Source organism: Anabrus simplex, chromosome 11 (genome assembly GCF_040414725.1).
Source record: "Anabrus simplex isolate iqAnaSimp1 chromosome 11, ASM4041472v1, whole genome shotgun sequence".
Lineage (NCBI taxonomy): Eukaryota > Metazoa > Arthropoda > Insecta > Orthoptera > Tettigoniidae > Anabrus > Anabrus simplex.
In genome coordinates, this window is record NC_090275.1 from 29259287 (window position 1) to 29279997 (window position 20711).

General features: G+C 39.7%; 1 protein-coding gene across 1 annotated transcript in view; it reads left to right on the top strand.

The window, feature by feature from the left end:
* LOC136883050 (PI-PLC X domain-containing protein 1) overlaps window positions 1-13931 on the top strand; it is a 62729-nt gene extending 48798 nt beyond the window's left edge. Inside the window, exons 6-7 of the mRNA XM_067155191.2 lie at window positions 2836-3107; window positions 10971-13931. Coding sequence (XP_067011292.2) covers window positions 2836-3085 — 250 coding nt within the window. The 3' untranslated portion in view covers window positions 3086-3107; window positions 10971-13931. The remainder of the gene's footprint in view (window positions 1-2835; window positions 3108-10970) is intronic.
* The last annotated feature ends 6780 nt before the right edge of the window (window positions 13932-20711 follow it).

A 20711-nucleotide genomic window follows, 5' to 3' on the forward strand; every position in this document is an offset into this window, starting at 1 on the left:
TAAATAAATAAATAAATAAATAAATAAATAAATAAATAAATAAATAAATAAATAAATAAATAAATAAATAAATAAATAAATAAATAAATAAATAAATAAATAAATAAATAAATAAATAAATAAATAAATAAATAAATAAATAAATAAATAAATAAATAAATAAATAAATAAATAAATAAATAAATAAATAAATAAATAAATAAATAAATAAATAAATAAATAAATAAATAAATAAATAAATAAATAAATAAATAAATAAATAAATAAATAAATAAATAAATAAATAAATAAATAAATAAATAAATAAATAAATAAATAAATAAATAAATAAATAAATAAATAAATAAATAAATAAATAAATAAATAAATAAATAAATAAATAAATAAATAAATAAATAAATAAATAAATAAATAAATAAATAAATAAATAAATAAATAAATAAATAAATAAATAAATAAATAAATAAATAAATAAATAAATAAATAAATAAATAAATAAATAAATAAATAAATAAATAAATAAATAAATAAATAAATAAATAAATAAATAAATAAATAAATAAATAAATAAATAAATAAATAAATAAATAAATAAATAAATAAATAAATAAATAAATAAATAAATAAATAAATAAATAAATAAATAAATAAATAAATAAATAAATAAATAAATAAATAAATAAATAAATAAATAAATAAATACATACTTGAGCACGTACACACGAGTATTTCTCTGCCATTGTTGTCGACCACAAAATGTGGTTCATGTGTGGTCGGTTGTCGCCGCTTTGCCGTTACCATTTAATGCAAAGGGAAGAATACTTCCCCTTTTAAAGGAGCGTTTTCTCGACCACACGTGAACGACTGTTGCCAGATGTAGTCGATTCCGTCCACCGACCACAGCCCTACTGCAGAGCTTTCGTTCTCACAGGGTGACATTTCAGGTACATCGTGACGAGAAGTTCACGCTGGCATTAATCAATACGGACACGTTCAGTGCCGAAATAGACGACAAGTTCACGCTGGCATTAATCATGATGGAGCCACGTTCATTGCCGAAATACCACCTTCCTATTTGGCAACGTACGTCCGTTCTTCCCCCACGAATGACAGTCGCAGGCTCATTCCTCCTACTCTCACACGAACGTAGTTGAGCCAGAAATATGCTGTTGTTCAGTGCATTCGTTTTCTGACGTATCATCTTATCTCAGTTCTGTGGTGAACCCTGAGAGTCAGGATTCTGTAATTACTGACTTATGTCAGTGTAATTGAAGGCGAAAGATCAAAAGTGCACCTTGAAGTTATTGAGAGTCTTTCTTCTGTCGATATGACCTTCTAAATCACTGTATCTGTACTTGAAATAATTGGTCCAATTTCCTGTAGTAGTTCAATGAAAGAAATTTTAGACATTCTGAAGAACTGGAGAAACTTATGCCGATAATTGCAAAGTTTGTGATGTAACGAATGAAATTGCCCAAACTGTAGACGGACTTCTACAATTTTCCGCGTTTTCCTTTCTTTTCTGTGTCGTCGCATAAGCAAAAGAAGTACAGCCTTCTCTTCAGAATCCATACTGAGAATGACCGAAGTTCCATTTGCCTAATGGAATTACTCCGTACGTGGTGAGGCTGGCTGAACTATATTTAGACGCTGGTCTAGTCACAAAATGTGGTCATACTGACAAAGACAACCACGACAGGAAAACGCTTGTGTGTAAGGGGCCTTAAACACGACATGTATTGGACAATACACACTATACAGCATACTGATTATTACAGCGCGCGTGTTTTGGCAGTAATAGGTTAGAATGCAAACAAATTTGGCTAGTAGGAAGTGTCGTCTAGTCCAATCTTCCGTAATGTAGCGAGAGTAACATAACTGTTAGCGGTTCTAATAGGCCGGGCCCCTAATGGTTATGCAAATCTCATAGCAGAACTGTTGTCCGAACTGGAGTAACATAACTTCTAGGCGTTGTAGTAGGCCGGGCCCCTAATGATTATACAGATCTCAAAGCAGAACTGATGTTCGGGCTAGTGTATACTTGTTACTTGCTTCAAGCCGTATTCTAACCCATAAAAGCCTGAACATCCGGGCTCTACTATGATAATTTCAGAGATGATACAGTTAATCAACGCCTGTTAATTTCAGCTGGCAACAAGCCATAAGACATAGCCTGCACGGTTGCTATGTAACATTGTCTGACCATCCATCCATACCTTACATCACTGCCTGCCCGGTTGCTATGGTTACACTCCCGTCACACACTTTGTTGCGTCATCTTACACAACCCCCAACCATGAGACAGATATATGTCAAGAGTACAGCGAGAAATCAATGCAATTGATAATTATTTACGATGATCATGTTGCTCGTGGGACGTCATGAAGTTCCTGTACGCCGGCAAAAGCATCCATTATGCGAACAAGCAGTTCGTCTCTTGCATTAAATTTCCTTTTGTATACCTCACCCTTCATCCAATATCATAAAGAGTGTAAAGGGTTGTGATCTGGAGATTCGGGTAGCCAGTGAATCGTACTGCCGCGACCAATCCACCGACGAGAAAATGCGGTATTGATACACCCTCACCCAGTGCCAATTATGAGGATGGGTTCCATCATGCTGATGGTACATAATAAGTCATGTTAGGTTTATCAAAACAAGTCTGCCTAGACAACAGTTTGAATTTTTTGTTCATAAACACTATTACTACCCCCCCTCCGGCTATTGCATTTTTCTCCTGGGAATCTTAATAGGTAAGATGTTCAGTTTAAGAACTTCTCCCTAGTCTATGGAGTTGGTAGGTCATCTTCTTAAAAACATCTTATCTCGTTACAGCCCACCATCGGGTCGTCCTACAGCTGCCATGGCCCAGCTAACTCCTAACGCCTGGGGGGTCTTAACGGACCAGTTCGGAGGACTACGTGCCATGGCCGCCACCGTCAGCCACAACATTTCTCAGAACTATCGCAACGCCTGGGGGCGACATGCTAACGTGGTGGCAGTGGACTTCTTGCTCTCCACCAGCATCGTGGATGTGGCGCTGATGTGGAACAGGAGACGGACCAGAAATATTACCTGCACGTGACACAGTCACAAACAGCTGACAGGTAAGTAACACCTGTTTCAGGAGTCATTGCTGGCAGAGAGCTAAAGAAACATTCTTGTTGGGAGGTGGTGCTACAGGTTGATTGCTCTCTGGTGGCAAAATACCTTAGCTGGGCACAAAATGAGTTTCTTATGCGGGCGAGTCCATATACTGCAGCGTTAGTGAGAGGGGAGGAACGTTCACTTTGATCGTTGCTACGGAAGTGTTCACGTCGGCTCCTCATAATTGTAACTGTATTGCGGGTTAGGATCTCAAATGACCAACACAGCAGTAGTTAACCCCTCCACTACCTTCCTTCCCCTCATTTCCCCTCTAAACTTATGGCTTCGCGCAGGTTTGAGCCATCAGGAGTAATCTACATCTACGCTACGTTTTGGTATTCATTGTATACTTGGTTGCATAAAATTTTCACGGCTGAGTGTGGCATAGAGCTCAAGATTTGGAATTGCCACTTTTATAGCGGATGACCTAACACTGAAATATGTGAAGGCTCATTTTACCCCAACCTTTGGATTTAAAGCTAAAAAGTCAATCAAATATACTCTCATGAGATCAACTGAATACTTAAAAATAGGAAATAATATTAAAGAATGAAACAGTTCTCACTCAGGTTTCTAATGGGTACAAACATTAATAATTTTTCTGAACGAGCTATGAAATATTTTTCGTAAATTTTCTTCATATTTCTTACAGTTTTTCCAAAAAACTTTCTCAGGCCGCAAAATGTGATTGCCACTTGGAAACACCTGAACGCAATCTGTTCAATGTCTAGTGTACCTCTGCCGACGACTCACTGTGCTTTACTTACGGAAAGGTCCAACTCCATGGCTAGATGGTTACCGTGCTGGGCTTTGGTCCAAGTGGTACTGAGTTCGGTTCCCAGCCAGGTCGGGGATTTTAATCTTAATTAGACAATTCCTCTACGTAAAAGATTAAATAGTAGAGGAATATTATCGTAAAAAACACTCAGCACGAAGTTCAAGGAGCAGCCACCAACCCAAAGGCTCGGCTATGTGTGTCGGCTTTAGCAATAGAATTCATCATAGGTAGGGCCCCATTCTCACAGACATGCAAGTTGCCCATAGGCGTCAATTAAAAATCCCTGCACTAAGCCTCTCCGAAAGCTATACGCCATTATTATTACTTACCGTAATACTGTCAGTACTGGGTAGTTCTATCGAGTTGTAATTCACTTGAACAATAATAATAATGGTGTGTAGACTCCGAAGAAGCCTGGTGCGGGTCTTTCGAGTTGACGCCCTCTAGGTGACCTATGCGTCTGTGAGGATGAGGCCCTGCCTGTGATGAATTCCGATGCTGAAGACGGCGCACACACCCAGCCCCCCACCCCGAGCCATTGGAATTAACCAATGAAGATTAAAATTCCCGACCCGGCCGGGAATCGAACCCTGCATCCCCTGAACCAAACGTCAGCATGCTAACCATTTAGCCATAGGGACGGGCACTTGAACAATGAACACACTACCTCAAACATCGAGACAAGTTATACATTCTCAAGGTAGAAGAAATAAAATTGTTTATTCTTTCCTTGATTTAATATTTTTTGGTTCGTTTTCATGAATTTTGGCCTAAAATCAATGATCTTGAAAGAATAGAGTGTGTCAAGTTGCGTTTCTTAAAATGTGCCCTAAGAATTCGAAACATGGCCCATGCAAGATTAGTTTACGGGCTAGCGAAAGAATCCTTCCACATAGAGCACCTTAAATGAAATTTTCATTGCAATCTACAAGACCATCTGCACACCTATTAGAATGTAGACAAGCAAAGAGAAAAGAGATCGATCAAGACTTTCATATTACTAACGCGATGATGGTCAGAACGTGGATCAGTGAGAATCAACATCAAAGATAAATAATAACGAGACTCGCCATTCACGGTTGCCATCATATGTACAGTCAGAACTTTGTTCACTTATAAATCTCATATTTTGTCCCGTATTGGCTCAACACAACTAAGGTTATGTTACAAGGAGATTCCCATCTTCCAATACTTGTCAGTTTATTTAGAAAACATAATCTACCTTAATATCTGCGTATAGTACTAAATAGAATATGTTTCGTTCCAGTTATTGAATATCTTCGGCTAAAAGATTTAACAAAAATTGACAAGACAAATAAAACACTTGCGATGATTATGATGATGATGATGATGATCATAAGATAAAATGTAAGTCAGATGACGACACGGCGTAAGGGAGGACGCAAAACATAACACATTAGCTCTTTTTAATTCGGAAAAAATAAATCTCTATTCCAATTTTAATAAACCCTGATACAAGTATGAGACTTATTTCAACAGTCAAACTTTAAAATCAACTTCAACTACGCTTGTTTTCAAGAGTTCCCCGAAAATCACATTTTAAGAAAATCTTCTACATTATAAATTTTACTTTCAAGACTCATCAAGCATATACGTCTCTAGCCTTAAAAGAAGACCCCTTACGTCGATTTTATTCGTTAACTTGGACATTGACTTGGAAAATTTTAACCCAACATGAACGAATATTTTATCTTATGATCATAATCATCACAATCATCACAAGTGTTTTATTTGTCTTGTTAATTTTTGTTAAATATTTTAGCTGACAATGTTCCATAATTATTTTTTTTTTGCTAGGGGCTTTGCGTCGCACCGACACAGATAGGTCTTATGACGACGATGGGATAGGAAAGGCCTAGGAGTTGGAAGGAAGCGGCCGTGGCCTTAATTAAGGTACAGCCCCAGCATTTGCCTGGTGTGAAAATGGGAAACCACGGAAAACCATCTTCAGGGCTGCCGATAGTGGGATTCGAACCTACTATCTCCCGGATGCAAGCTCACAGCCACGCGCCTCTACGCGCACGGCCAATAATTCCATAATTGGAACGAAATATGTTCTATTTAGTATTATACGCAGAGATTAAGCTGGATTATGTTATGTAAATAATAAACTAGCTATAAGAAACTGACACGTATTGGAAGGTGGGAACTCCTTGCAACATAACCTTAGAACTTTCTTCACCCCCAGTGACAAATGTTATCAAAGGTGTACCAAGTATCATCTAACGACGTGCCGCAAGAGAATCTTTTAGTGAGTATGGTAAAAATGAATGCCCAGTCGGGCAACCCTTTCTCCTTAGTGTTTCATTAAAGAATGTATATTATTATTATTAACCCTCAAGCACACGCGCCAGATCTTAGGACGCAGACACACGCGTGGGGGTGCTTTCCACCCCACATATCATTGTATTGTAAAATATGAATTACTGTATTAATTGGAGATTTTAAGATAGTTAATGTAAGAATGACTCTTTCTGCGGAGATCCAGCCATAAAGGTACAAGAGCAGGGAGAGCACAGGAAAGTTGTTTGTACATTTCACTAGGAAATAAAATGACCTGGGGTGGATTCCACCCCATATGCGTGTGTTTGAAGGTTAAAGTCTTCCCTACTTTGCAGATCTGTAAGAACCTTGGTTTAGTGGTGTTTAGGGTGAAACTTACTGGTGAACCAGGTGAATACAGTACTTTCTTGTCTTAGCTGGCCTCCTTGCCCCACTTCTTCATGCATTGTCTTGCTATCTGGCAAACACAACACCAGTGACCTCTTATCGTGGGCCATGGAGCGGGTTATACTTACGTCACATATTTAGTGAATGAAAGAGAAGACGGGTGAGACATACAGGGTGTCCAAAAGGTATTTGTGCAGTGAGGTGCAGAGACAATTTAGGAATGGAAAGATGGTTTCATCTGTTCAGAATATATTAACAATCAAAATACATTCCTCAGAAGTTGAAGGAAATGACTCTAGACGATCAGAGTCTTAAGTCGGCAGCGTATTATTGGATCAATTTCTTCTTCCACAACAATATAAATGTAAAAATGTATTGCAGTGAAATTCTAAAACCTTTCTTGTTCCAACTCAATGAGCGCGAGATTCAAGACGACTGGTTCCAAGGCACGGGGCAAGTGTTCAACAATATGCAGACATATCGGCCATTTAATACTACAGCGTCATAACTCAAAAACAGCCTGTATTGAGTTACGTACACCAGTTAAAAGTGCATGCAAGAACCAATACAATGGCATACATAACTTAAAACAGGCTGGGTTTTTTTGTTATGACGCTGTTGTATTAAATGAACGATATCTTCAGGGCGCATCTCTAACATCTTCTGTAGCGAAAACTGCACTACATCAAATTTCAAATGAAAAATGTATACAGCATGTATGGTTTACACGCCGAACAATAAATTACTCAGAAATACATGTAGGTTTATGAATGGCGGCGGAGAAGGCATGGAGGAATAAAACAGAAGACGGGTGAGATGTATTACCTGCACGTGACCGGGACGAGAATTCGCGACAGCTTGTAGGTACGGCACGAGAAACACATCTACACTGTTAGCTACAAACATGATTAGTCGTGACAAACACTGAAAGCTCTCTGAATCAATGTATATCTCTCTATTAAAATGAGTTTACTATAAACATCTTGGCATCCGTTTTTCTGGACCGATTTACTTTATTTTTGTTTTATTCTCTTTGAAATATCCTGCCGATGAATCAATCATGGGACATTGATAGGTCTGTAAGTTAATCCAACTTTGAGTAATCAAAAATTAAATCATTAAATGATAACTCCAATAAAATAATAATAATAATAATCGTATTTCCTCAGCTACCGTGTGCAGACATTTAAATTTGACGCCATCTGGCTGTCTGCTCGTCAATTTCGACGTTCCGTTTTACTCTAGGCCACCACTAGATGGCAGACCGAGTAAACTGAAACTCTCTTGGGCGTCTATGGCTGAGATTTAATGAATTTTGTCGGGTAAACACCAAATGTGTCACCAGAGATTTTTTACATGCCGACATCGTACGACATGGAGTGTCGAATGGACTTTTTTCCGCCCTTCAAAAATCCGACTACCTCTGCCGGGTTTGAACCCGCTATCTTGGGATCCGGAGGCCGACACTCTACCGCTGATCCACAGAGGCAGCTATAACTCCAATAATTGCAGGCGAATGCTTACCCTAACCCGCAATACCTTCTGTACTTAGCAGGTTGCTAAGCGACTAGCATTTTCATTAATATTCTGATCTAATCTTGTGATTTTCATCCTTAGTAATGTCATTGCTTGCAGCCATGTTTGATTACTACCTGTCAAGCCAGATATTATACACTTCCTCTGATCACGGTAGAATACTATTCCTTGCTAGATACTCTTTGATTCTCTAACCTTTCCGAGCTTCCAAATATTTTCAACAGATGGCAGAGCGTTGCTGCTAAGAGAAAAAGTTTACGTACAAACAGACCGCATCATGACATACGCCTTAGACATTATCTGGGAACACCTATCGAACGATAACCTGCTACACTAGGAAGAGTGAAGGTCATGTATCTTTAAAAAAAAAGTTCTCTGCTTGACAAAAATCGGTTCTTCGATAACTTACGAGCTCACAAGACGAGCCACCGATTTTTTTAAATCAGGCCTTGAGACTTGAGATAGGCGCATGCGCGACATTCACGCGACTTCTCGTCAGACGACTCTAGTAGATACCAGTCAGTATCTTAGTACAAGAAACAGGAAGGACTCAAACTGGGCGGGACAGGTTGAAGTATGACTGTGCAGTAAAGCCAAGTAGTTCTCTCTCTAGTCATCCTCTGTTTTCAACCGAGCTTGGCACCGCTTTTAGCGGTATTTTCTGGATAAGGACAGGCATGAAACATGATCCTTCTACCCCAGGGCCTCTTAGGGTGCATGCACCGGTGCACTGCACGCCGCAAGGTGCAGGAGACGACTTCACTGTAGGTTGACCAGAGTGCAAACCCCCACTCCTCTTCCCCTACACCTCTGTCTCCGCTTTCTTCACCTTCCCCGCTGTTTCTCCCCTCACTGTGCGGTGAGCGGAGACACTCTGTTGTATGAGACAATGTTACCGGTGTTAAAACCCTCTTCTTTCAATTTGGTTTGAGCAGACAATTTATCTTCTCTAGCTCTTCTTTTTGTCTGGCCGCGCGGTGTAGGGGGCAACGCGTTCGCCTGTCACCCGGCGGCCCTGGGTTCGATTCCTGGCCGGGTCAGGGGTTTTTAATTGTAAATGATTAATATCCCTGGCCTGAGGACTGGGTGTTTGTGTCGTCTTTAACGTTCCTTTCCTCACATTCAACAATTTACACTTTCGCAATTTCCAAATACACGCAGGTTCCTAACATATGCTGCAAGAAGGGGCAAAAGATCTTTCTATGTCGATACCCTGAACAAATAGCATTTTAAAAAGAAAAACAAGAAAAACTCTTCTTTTCCTTTGTCTGTCCAATTATACCAATCATGATCATTAGTCCAGCCCGTGGACCGCTATTCACACAGACGCGTAACGACTGTCGTTTGTTTTCTCGCTCGCGGCCGCCTTGGAAAGGATGTTCTGCACCAGTGCTCAGTGCTGCCAACCTCTGTACTTAGGAACTATGCTTCAAATTGTATACGTTTAGGACAGGATCTAGGCAAGACGATTGGTCTGGACGGTTAGGATTCTTGCCGTGGACAAGACCATTGGTCTGGACGGTTAGAAGCCGCGAAGCGGCGTTAGGCCCCTAGTTTCGTATACGGTTAGGATAGGATCAAGGCAAGACCATTGGTCTGGACGGTTAGGATTCTTGCCGTGGACAAGACCATTGGTCTGGACGGTTAGGATTCTTGCCGTGGACAAGACCATTGGTCTGGACGGTTAGAAGCCGCGAAGCGGCGTTAGGCCCCTAGTTTCGTATACGGTTAGGATAGGATCAAGGCAAGACCATTGGTCTGGACGGTTAGGATTCTTGCCGTGGATAAGACCATTGATCTGGACGGTTAGGATTCTTGCCGTGGACAAGACCATTGGTCTGGGCGGTTAGAAGCGGCGTTGGGCCCCTAGTTTCGTATACGACTTGCGCTTTTATTGTGCTGCGGTTGGTAACGGATTATCATCAACATACTTGACGGGAAGGAGATCACGTGCCACTTTACATTGGCCAATTAGAATACAAGTACCTACTTCAGAAATGAGCATGGCGTGTAATAATCTTTATTAGGTTATAAAAGTAAATATACTTCTTGGGGCGGGATGGTGGGTTCCTGGACATCGCAAAGAACACACCTCTCCTCTGAGACGCTCAACAAGTAAGATTTCACTAATTCCACTCACTTGTAACATTAAAAATTACGCCGGTCTACGGGCTGTACTAATGCCCAATCATGTCTGGAACAAAGGATCGGCTGACAGCAATTCTGAGAGCGTTCTTGAAATTACAATCAGAAATACTCGCACGTAATCTAGTTTTCGTGCAAGTCAAAACAGAAGAATCTTTCACATATGCAAGTGGAACCAAACATAGAAATAATCCTAGCTGCTTCTCGATGCAGCTTGGGAAAATCTTCCTTCGTCAAATTCTCGTAGAATTCGAGCAAAGCCTTTGTATTCAATTATATACATTTTTGATGATCACATAATTATTGTCACACAGATTAAGCATTTGCTTTATCGTCACGACTGAGCGAAAAGTAAGTTACGAGTTCGATTGAAATAGACTTTTGAAAGTCGTTGCTTTCTTCCAAACAGGTTTATTATGTTGCCTTGCGCTTATCTATTTCACTCATAAACAAGCCGTCTATCAAGGAATGCTTCGTCGCTCTCAGCACACTATACCATCCGAGTCAAGCCGAGTTGAGCCGTGTCGGACGGATGCACAGTGCACGGAGCCTCTGCACCTTGGTTTGCACGCGTTGGATTTTGGGCGATTGATAGGCCCTGTTGTACCCCATTGTTTCATTATGTGGTTACCCCCCTCTGTTTGCCTTCAAGTCTTTCTTTTGTGTGCTTCAGGTAAACCAGTGAGAATCTCCAGAACTAATGCTGTTGGAACGAAGAGGGACTGGTGGACCACATCAACGGTTCCGGATCCGATAGCTTTACCAAAGAAACTGTCCGACGGCGGGTGCAGCGTCCTATTTGTTACGTTACGAGTACAAAGAGAGCGTGGTATTATAGTTTAAGATATATTTTATTTGTTTACATACAGAATGATTCTATAAACAGTCACCATAATTAATTTTAGCGCTAGAACAAGGCTGGAAATTTTTTTTTGCTAGGGGCTTTACGTCGCAGCGACGCAGATAGGTCTTATGGCGACGATGGAATAGCCTTAATTAAGGTACAGCCCCAGCATTTGCCTGGTGTGAAAATGGGAAACCACGGAAAACCATTTTCAGGGCTGCCGGTAGTGGGATTCGAACCTACTATCTCCCGGATGCAAGCTCACAGCCGCGCGCTTCTACGCGCACGGCCAACTCGCCCGGTGCTGGAATTTTAAATGGGTCAGTTTTGCCCAGGCACATTGCTCCGATTTTAAGAGGGCGCAAATTGGATCAAAACGTAATAATTTATTATTGATGTTCTATAAACGGAGAAGTGTTGTAATGTTAAATTATTTATATTTTAATTGAAATTAATTGGTTACTGAATTGCATAAACTATCGCTATTATTTCTGTTATATTGTCTAAACGTTATTACATGTTTTAAACTTATAATTTTTGAACACCGTTAAATTGGGTATCCAATGACTTGATAGATACAAACCTTATGATGCTGTCTATCAGTGGTTTACAAGTGGAAAAAACAACACACGCTCACGCTCAGATCATAGAAGATCTTTCCGAGTGCCGAGCACGTGGCTAGGTGACGTAGTTATCAGCTTGTATTCGGGAGATGGTGGGCTTGAACCCCACTATCGGCAGTCCTGAAGATGGTTTTCCGTGGTTTCCCATTTTCACACAAGGCAAATGCTGGGGCTGTACCTTAACTAATTAAGGCCACGGCCGATTCCTTCCAACTCCTAGGCCATTCCTATCCTAACGTCGCCATAAGACCTATCTGTGTCGGTGCGACGTAAAGCAAATTGTAAGAAAAAGAGAATAATAAAAACATCTTTCCAAGTCACAAAAATTTGTCTTAAAGAGAATGGCAAGGGACCTGGACATTTCCCCGCTAAAGCCAGGTTTCCGTTTAATGACGGTGTACTAGAAAATAGTGCGCATACTCTATTTATTTGCACTGGATTTTGAACACGTCAAACACTATCAGAATGCATAAAACTGATATGTTTTCTTACCGGTACAGTAACATACGTTCTCCAGCAGTTAAATAGAGTGTTCTTAATTGCCTGACTTCCCAGTAAAACTGTACCCCGAGAAATTACAACGAAAATATCCGAATTAATTCCGCCGTTGGACGAACTCCTGTAGCTCTGTAAAACTTCTGATGATATTTTGGTAAGTCTTCAATCTGCACTTACTCGTTTTTGCTGTTCTTCCTGCTTTTCCAGCAGTGAGAACTATTGAACTAATGAATGGCAGGTGGTGAATTCTAGAGGTGTAGCTATTTGTAGAGAACCGTACGCAAAGTACGTCCAATCATTCGAAGGAAATCAGCAAAATAAGGAGACTGGGAAGAAAGGAATGTGCTGTGTTTGGTTTTTTTTTTCTCATCAGAACCCGTCTAGAATGTATAGGATGGGGAACCACTAAGATGACTGAAAATTTCCAGTTTTAGGGCAAAATTTTGCTTCCATTTACACGTTTGACAGTTTCCGTGATTTGCATAATATTTTATGCCCAAATGCAGGAGTTGAGATAATTTTCCGTTAAAGGCAAGTTTCCGCTTAATAGAGTGTCCACCGAGCTCGATAGCTGCAATCGCTTAAGTGCGGCCAGTATCCAGTATTCGGGAGATAGTAGGTTCGAACCCCACTGTCGGCAGTCCTGAAAATGTTTTTCCGTGGTTTCCCATTTTCACACCAGGCAAATGCTGGGGCTGTACCTTAATTAAGGCCACGGCCGCTTCCTTCCCACTCCCAGCCCTTCCCTGTCCCATCGTCGCCATAAGACCTATCTGTGTCGGTGCGACGGAAAGAAAAAAAAAGTGTCCTTTTAAGACAGGTTTCACTGCATAGTCAATGGTTTTTACGTAGACTAATTATTACTGAAAATTAAAAAGAAAACATATTTCTAACGACTGACTTCGTAAGCTAATAATAATTGTCATTATTTTTTTTATTAATTTCCAGAAACCTACCGCTTAAAGATTTCTTTTGAAGTCCACTCAGGCGAAATATACCAAAATATAAGAATTGTTAACGTGGGTTGAGTACAACCCTAGAAATAAATATTACGTAATGTTAATGACGATGATGAATCCTTACTGGCAATAACGGATAGAGGAAGTTTTCTGTTATATTCTTTAGTGTTTCCTTGAGCTATCTCTGGAAGGAATGAAGGTAACAGTTCGTAGTTTCTTTGAACACACGCCTTCTCTCCTTGATGAAAAAATCCACAGTCTGTTTCCATTCGTTCGACCGGGTCCGAAATAGAATGAATCAGGCCGCATCTAGCGACGAGGATAGGATTTGTGCCGGCTGCCGAAGCTTGTCGCAGTCCTGTGGGGGCAATGATTAATGAATGACAGGTGAAATGAAATGATATTGGAGTGTGTTGCTGGAAAGAAACATGACAGGGAAAACCGGAGAACCCGGGAAACAAACCTGTCCCGCCTCCGCTTGGACCAGCACAAATCTCACATGGAGTGATCGGGATTTGAACTACGGAACACCTGAGCCACGGAGGCTCATTTCTCTCCTTGGTATGGTATAATTTTTCGTCCTTATTCTAAAAGTGACTGTCTACAGAATCATTCTGCATGTTGTTACAGTGCGGGCACTATTTTTCTAATGGCACATTTCTGTATTTATTTATACTGTTAAATTAAAAGTAAATGGAGTGTTTCAGATATTATTGTTGCCGTAATTTATCCAGCAATCGTATTACACTGTAAAGTCTCCGTGTACTGAAAACCAGTGTTATGAGTATCACGAGCCCGCCTGGTAGCCATGAGTATTAAGGAGTGAAGTCTATAGGATGGTGGGAAAGAACGTGAACCGGCTCTTGTCATTTTATCATCTGCTGAAGTTTACGAATTCAAACGGGTTTTGCGCAGCGGTGTTGATAAATCTGTACGTAGAAAGGAATCGTGCAATATGGAATAATCGAGCAATAAGGAATACCATAATATCTTGCATGTAAGGTACTGCTCTCAGGTGGAAACTGCTCCCATGATGCTTTGTATTCAGTTTCCACATGCTCGTGAGTGAGGTTAGTTTGTGACGCAAGAAAATTTTCTTTTCATCTTTAAAAAGTTTTTGAAGGTAATTGTTTTAAAGCCCGTATTAATTACCAAAACTAAGTTTAGTCCTTTGAAATTCATTGTTACATATTGTACAAGAGTTGCTTTACCAGTGTAACGTCCTTGTTGTCCAAAGTTTATGGCATGACGAATCCTTTAATTCAAATATGGCTTGTCGGTATATTCACCGATGTGAAGGTAATGTATTCCGTATTTCCCCACATAATTTTGGATTCATATGTAATTTTTTTCTATTGGCTTAACGTAGCAAGACAAAGATAGGTCTTATGGCGACGATGGGACAGGAAAGGGCTACGAATGGGAAGGAAGCGGCCGTGGCCTTAATTAAGGTACAGCCCCAGCATTTGCCTGGAGTGAAAATGGGAAACACCGGGCGAGTTAGCCGTGCGGTCAGTGGCACGCGGCTGTGAGCTTGCATCCGGGAGACAGTGGGTTCGAATCCCACTGTCGGCAGCCCTGAAGATGGTTTTCCGTGGTTTCCCATTTTCACACCAGGCAAATGCTGGGGCTGCACCCTATTTAAGGCCACGGCCGCTTCCTTCCAACTCGTAGGCCTTTCCTATCCCATCGTCGCCATAAGACCTATCTGTGTCGGTGAGACGTAATGCAACTAGCAAAAAATGGGCAACCACGGAAAACCATATTCAGGGCTGACGACAGTGGGGATCGAACCAACTATATCCCAAATATTGGATACTGGCCGCACTTAAGCGACTGGAGCAATCGAGCTCGGTGATTCGTAAGTCAAATTAAAATTATAATTTATAATGGGTTTCATATAAATGAGAAATTGGTGAGCATACTTTATTTGAGTGGCAGATGTTACGTGACCGGTGATTTTGTTTCAAATTAAAATTGAAAATTTAAATTTAAAGTTAATTAAAATTGAAAATTAATTGCATTAAGGCTAGTGTATAACAAGCTGCCTCTGTGGATCAGTGGTAGAGTGTCGGCCTCGGGATCTCAAGATAGCGGGTTCAAACCCGGCAGAGGTAGTCGGATTTTTGAAGGGTGGAAAAATGTCAGTTCGACACTCCATGTCGTACGATGTCGGGATGTAAAAGATCCCTGGTGACACATTTGGTGTTTACCCGACAAAATTAATTAAATCTCAGCCATAGACACCCAAGAGAGTTTCTGCCATCTAGTGGGCCTAGAGTAAAACGGAACGTCGAAGTTGACGAGCAGACAGCCAGATGGCGTCAAATTGAAATGTCTGCACACGGTAGCTGAGGCTATACGATTATTATTAATGTATAACATTTAATTGTAGAGCTCATTTTCTGCACCTGTGTCTTTTGTCGCTGAATGAACAAGTGACTGTAAAAAAAGATAACTCTTTTAAATAATTAGTGTATATAGATTATAATTTAAGTTAATTACAATTTTATTCTTTCGATTTTTTGAAAAATCTGTACGTCCACTTGTAAGAATGTCCACTTGCAGATGTGCCAATGCCCTCTTTCTTTATAAGTGTCTGATGAATAGAGTGGATTGCTCAACATTACTGGAGCTGATTCCATTACATGCTCCTAATCGCAATACTAGGCAAAGATACATTTTTCATCTGCCTAAAGTGAGAACTGTGGCTCGGGATCACTCATGGCTTGTGAGGGTACTAACATCACTGAATGAGGTGGGTAAATCAGTGGACCTTTTTCAGTCACCCGCGTCTAAAATCAGACGTGCCCTAATGACCTCATGAATGTAAGGCCCTATCTGTAAAATACGTACTGGTAAATATCTAAATGTTACTAGATGTAGTTTAATAATATCAATTATTTAAGGAGATTTAGTTTTATTTATTTATTTTTTAAATATATTTTTTAAGGTGTTGTAAATATGCATATATATAGGTCTCTAGATTTAGTTTGAACTCGGTTATTATTTAGGAAATTAGTGTTATTTATTTAAGGTGTATTTGTTGTGGTCCGCCTCTGTGATGTAATGATTAGTGTGATTAGCTACCCCCCCCGGAGGTCCGGGTTCGATTCCCGGCTCTGCCACGAAATTGGAAAGGTGGTACGAGGGCTGGAACGGGGTCCACTCAGCCTCGGGAGGTCAAATGAGTAGAGGTAGGTTCGATTCCCACTTCACCCATCCTGGAATTGGGTTTCCGTGGTTTCCCACTTCTCCTCCAGGCAAATGCCGGGATGGTATCTAACTTCAGGTCTCGGCCGCTTCCTTTCCTCTTCCTTGCCTATCCTTTCCAATCTTCCCATCCCCCACCAAGGCCCCTGTTGAGCATAGCAGGTGAGCCCGCCTGGGAGAGATACTGGTCATTCTCCCCAGTTGTATCCCCAACCCAATATCTCACGCTCTAGGACACTGCCCTTGAGGCGGTAGAGGTGGGATCCCTCGCTGAGTCCGAGGGAAAAACCAACCGTGGAGGGTAAACATATTAAGAAGAAGAAGAAGAAGAAGAAGAAGAAGACGTATTTGTTGTATGTTATGTTTTGTTGAATCATCTTTAATTGGGAAAATAACCTGTTGATGATAAATAAATTTATCTATCTATCTTAAATGTAACGGAAAGAAGTTCTTGAAGTTGCATTTTCTTCTTCTTGCGTTCCGGCCTTCTAAGGACCACGTTACAATTTCAATTGTTCCTCCTTAGTTCTTTCCTTTTCTTCCAGTATTCTTTCATTGTTTCACTGTGTTTCTTTTTCCTGTCTTCAGTCCACTTTGTGCCTGTTTTCTTTTCCTTCCTCCCTTGAAATCCTTCCATTTGTAAGACTTTCTTCCTAAAAATCTTTCTTTCCAATAATTCTTCTTCTCGTATGTTGTTCCTTTCCAGGTCATTCTTGACTTCTTGAATCCAGGTGGTAGTTGATTTCTTTTCCCAAAGGTACTTGAAGATTCGTTTAGTTAGTCTATTGTCATCCATTCTGTAAATGTGTCCAAGAAATAGCAATCTCCTTTTTCTTATTGTTTCTGATATGTTTTCTACGTTCTGGTAAATTTCATTGTTACTTCTTAATTTCCAAAACTCTGCAATTCTTGGAGGACCTAATATTTTCCTTATAATTCTTCTTTCTAATATTTCTAATTTATCAAGCTTGTAGTTCAGTGCTAGACATTCGCTGGCATAAAGGCATTCTGGTTTCACTACTGTGTTGTAGTGCTTTATTTTAAGTTTCCTTGATAAGCACTTTTTGTTGTAAGTATTCTTAGTTATACCGTATGCTCTTTCCATCTTTTGTACCCTCTCCTCTATAGCAGATTTTTCTAAACCATTTTCTTGAATTGCCTCACCCAAATATTTGAATTTCTTTACCTTTTCTATTCGACCAATATCCGTTGCTAAAAACTTTGGGGCACTTTTTATATTCGTGAAAAATTTTGTTTTCTCGGCAGAGATTCTCAAGCCTGTCATGTTGGCTGTCTTTTCAAGGAGATTGACTTGCATTGCTGCATCTGTAAGGCTTTCTGAAAGTATGGCAAAGTCATCTGCAAATGCTAGGCAATTTATTGCAACACCTTTGCTCTTCTTCCGCAGCATGAGTGGCAATATTTTAGATTCTTTCAGTTTTTCATTCCAAATTCTTACAATTTTCTCCATGACACAATTGAAAAGGAGTGGAGATAGACCATCGCCCTGCCTGACACCTGTATTTATTTTGAAAGGTCGAGATACTTCACCCATAAATTTTACTTTCGAGATAGTGTCTGTAAGTGTTTCACGAATTAGGTTTGCCAATTTAGTTTTAACTCCAAATTCACGGATTACTTTATCTAGGGTTTCCCTATCAACAGAGTCAAAGGCTTTTTTAAAGTCAATAAATGTTACAACTATGTCTTTGGAGTTTATTAATCTGTGTCGAATTATAGATTTCAGGTTGAAAATCTGTTCGGAGCAAGATCTTCCTTCTCTAAATCCACCTTGATATTCACCCAATTGACTGTCCAGTGTCGATTTTACTCTATTTAGTATTATTGTTGAGAATATCTTGTAAGCAGCTGGCAAGAGAGATATACCTCTGTAGTTGTTGACATCCTGCTTGTTACCCTTCTTGTGTAATGGGTGTATTAGATCCACTTTCCAATCCTCTGGGATCTTTTCTGTTTCCCAAATTTCTTCAAAGATTATTTGTAGATCTTCTATAATTTTTGGTTCAGCCCATTTTAAAAGTTCAGCTGTTATGGAGTCTTCCCCACTAGCTTTGTTATTTTTAAGATTTTTTATTGCTTCCTTTATTTCTTCCGCTGTTGGAGGTGAATCAGCTTCTAGATTTTCCTGAATTTCTGAAAATTCTAATTTATGATTTGGCTCAGGGCAGTTCAGCAGGTGTTCGAAGTGTTTTGCCAGAATCTCACAATTCTCGGCATTGTTAAGGCCAATATTACCATTTGCATTTCTGAAGCAAATGCTCCGGGATTGATAACCTTTCAGGTTATTCTTAAAGGTCTGATAGAAATTTCGGGAGTTATTTTTTACAAAATTATTCTCAATTTCTACTAGCTGCGATTTTTCAAAAGATCTTTTAACCTGCCTTATTATTCTTGTTGTTTCCTTTCTTTGTTGTTTAAATAGCTCATAGTGTTCATTCTTTCCGGAACATTTCCATTTTTTCCACTTTTTCACTCTTTCCATAAGTGCTTCCTCACATACGTTATTCCACCATACTTTCTTTTTAGTTTTAACTGATCCAAATACTTTCTTCGCTGCACTATTAATCTGTTTAGATAATTCTGGCCATTTGCCATGCTGAGTTATTTTAATTTCTTCCTGAAAGTTTTCTATAGTTGCTTGTGTAATGTTGAGCCTATCTATGTTGTATTTCATTAGTTTTCTCGGCCTTCTTTGATTCCTGCGAGGTAGAAGCTTTAGCTTAATTTTAGAGAGGTAATGATCGGAGTCAAACTCCCCACTTCTTATTACTTTAACATTCATAATTTCCTTAATACTTTCTTGAGAAATAGCTACATGGTCCAACTGAAACTCACCTAACATCGGATTTGGGGACACCCATGTTTTAGCCTTTCTTGGAAGTTTCTTGAAGAAGGTCGACATTAATTTTAGGTGAAAGGTTTTACAGAGATTAATTAGTCTCATGCCATTTTTGTTTGTTCTTTTGTGTGCCGGATATGCCCCTACTGTTTTGCTGAAAACTTTTTCTTTGCCTATCTGTGCATTAAAATCACCGAGTAGAATAATAACATTTGATTTTGGAATTTTTGACATTTCATCATCTAGAAGACTCCAGAATTCTTCAGTTTTACTTGGGTTCTTGCTATTATCTTCATTTATTGGTGCATGACAGTTAACAAATGTATACTTTTTGTTCTTGCATTTAAGTGTGAGAAGAGATAACCTTTCTGAACTAGATTTAAATTCCATAACATTATCAACTATTGCTTTATGGACATAAAAGGCGGTACCTAGTAGTGGCATTCCTTTCATAATTTTGATTGCTGGTTTACCTTTAAAGATTCTATAATTTTTGGTTTCTGTTACATTCTCATCCATAAACCGTGTCTCTTGAGCTGCTAAGATCTGGATTTCATGTCTATCTAAGAAAATTTCCAGTTCTTTCTGTTTGCCGGTTTTTAGCAAGGAATTTACATTAAGAGTGCCTGCAAAGAATTTCCTCTTAAATTTAAGTCTGAAAGGATTCCAAGGATGCTCCGACTCACCCTTATTGCAGATGTTGGGACTCCCCAGAACCCTAGGTCCCGATGCATTGCATAACGCAATGGTGGATTTCTCTTCCGAGCTACCACCTGGGGTAGTGCTTTCATTCAGCGGACTTTCCATTCTGCAATTGAAATTGTACATTGTACAAGGTAGGAAATTAATTCCAAGATAAGATCGGATTGTTAGTCCGAAATGATTTTTTATTCGTGCTTTACTCCACTAGGTTCTTCCGCTCTCTCCACCGTTGGGACATTAAATTCCTCATCCGCCTTCGAGACCGTTGACCAGGTTTCACCTGTAACCCTAGGCAGGGGCCCTTACAGGGTGCTACCATCCGGAGCCAGATGGACCCAGGTTTTTTTACGAGGTTGTTACTCCTCCCCCTCCTCCTTCCCCATCACTTGCAAGATGGGGCCCCGGGCTTGGGACCGGCAATGGCGGAGTTGAAGTTGCATTTTATTTTACATATTATTTACGCTACTATTAAGTATTACCCGCCAAGTGCAACTTCTTGAAAGAAATAATTTTCACGTGAAGACATTAACAACTTATAATTTGAAAATATAGAGAAACTCGGCTAATTATTTGAACTTTCAAAGCCTATTTATTTATATCTCATAACTGATTTCGGTAACAAGTTATACTGCCATATAAAGTAAATGGTATTCCATGTTGTACGACTTCCCTCTAGCTTAAGACCAGCTTGAGCGCACCAGTCGTAGAATAAAAT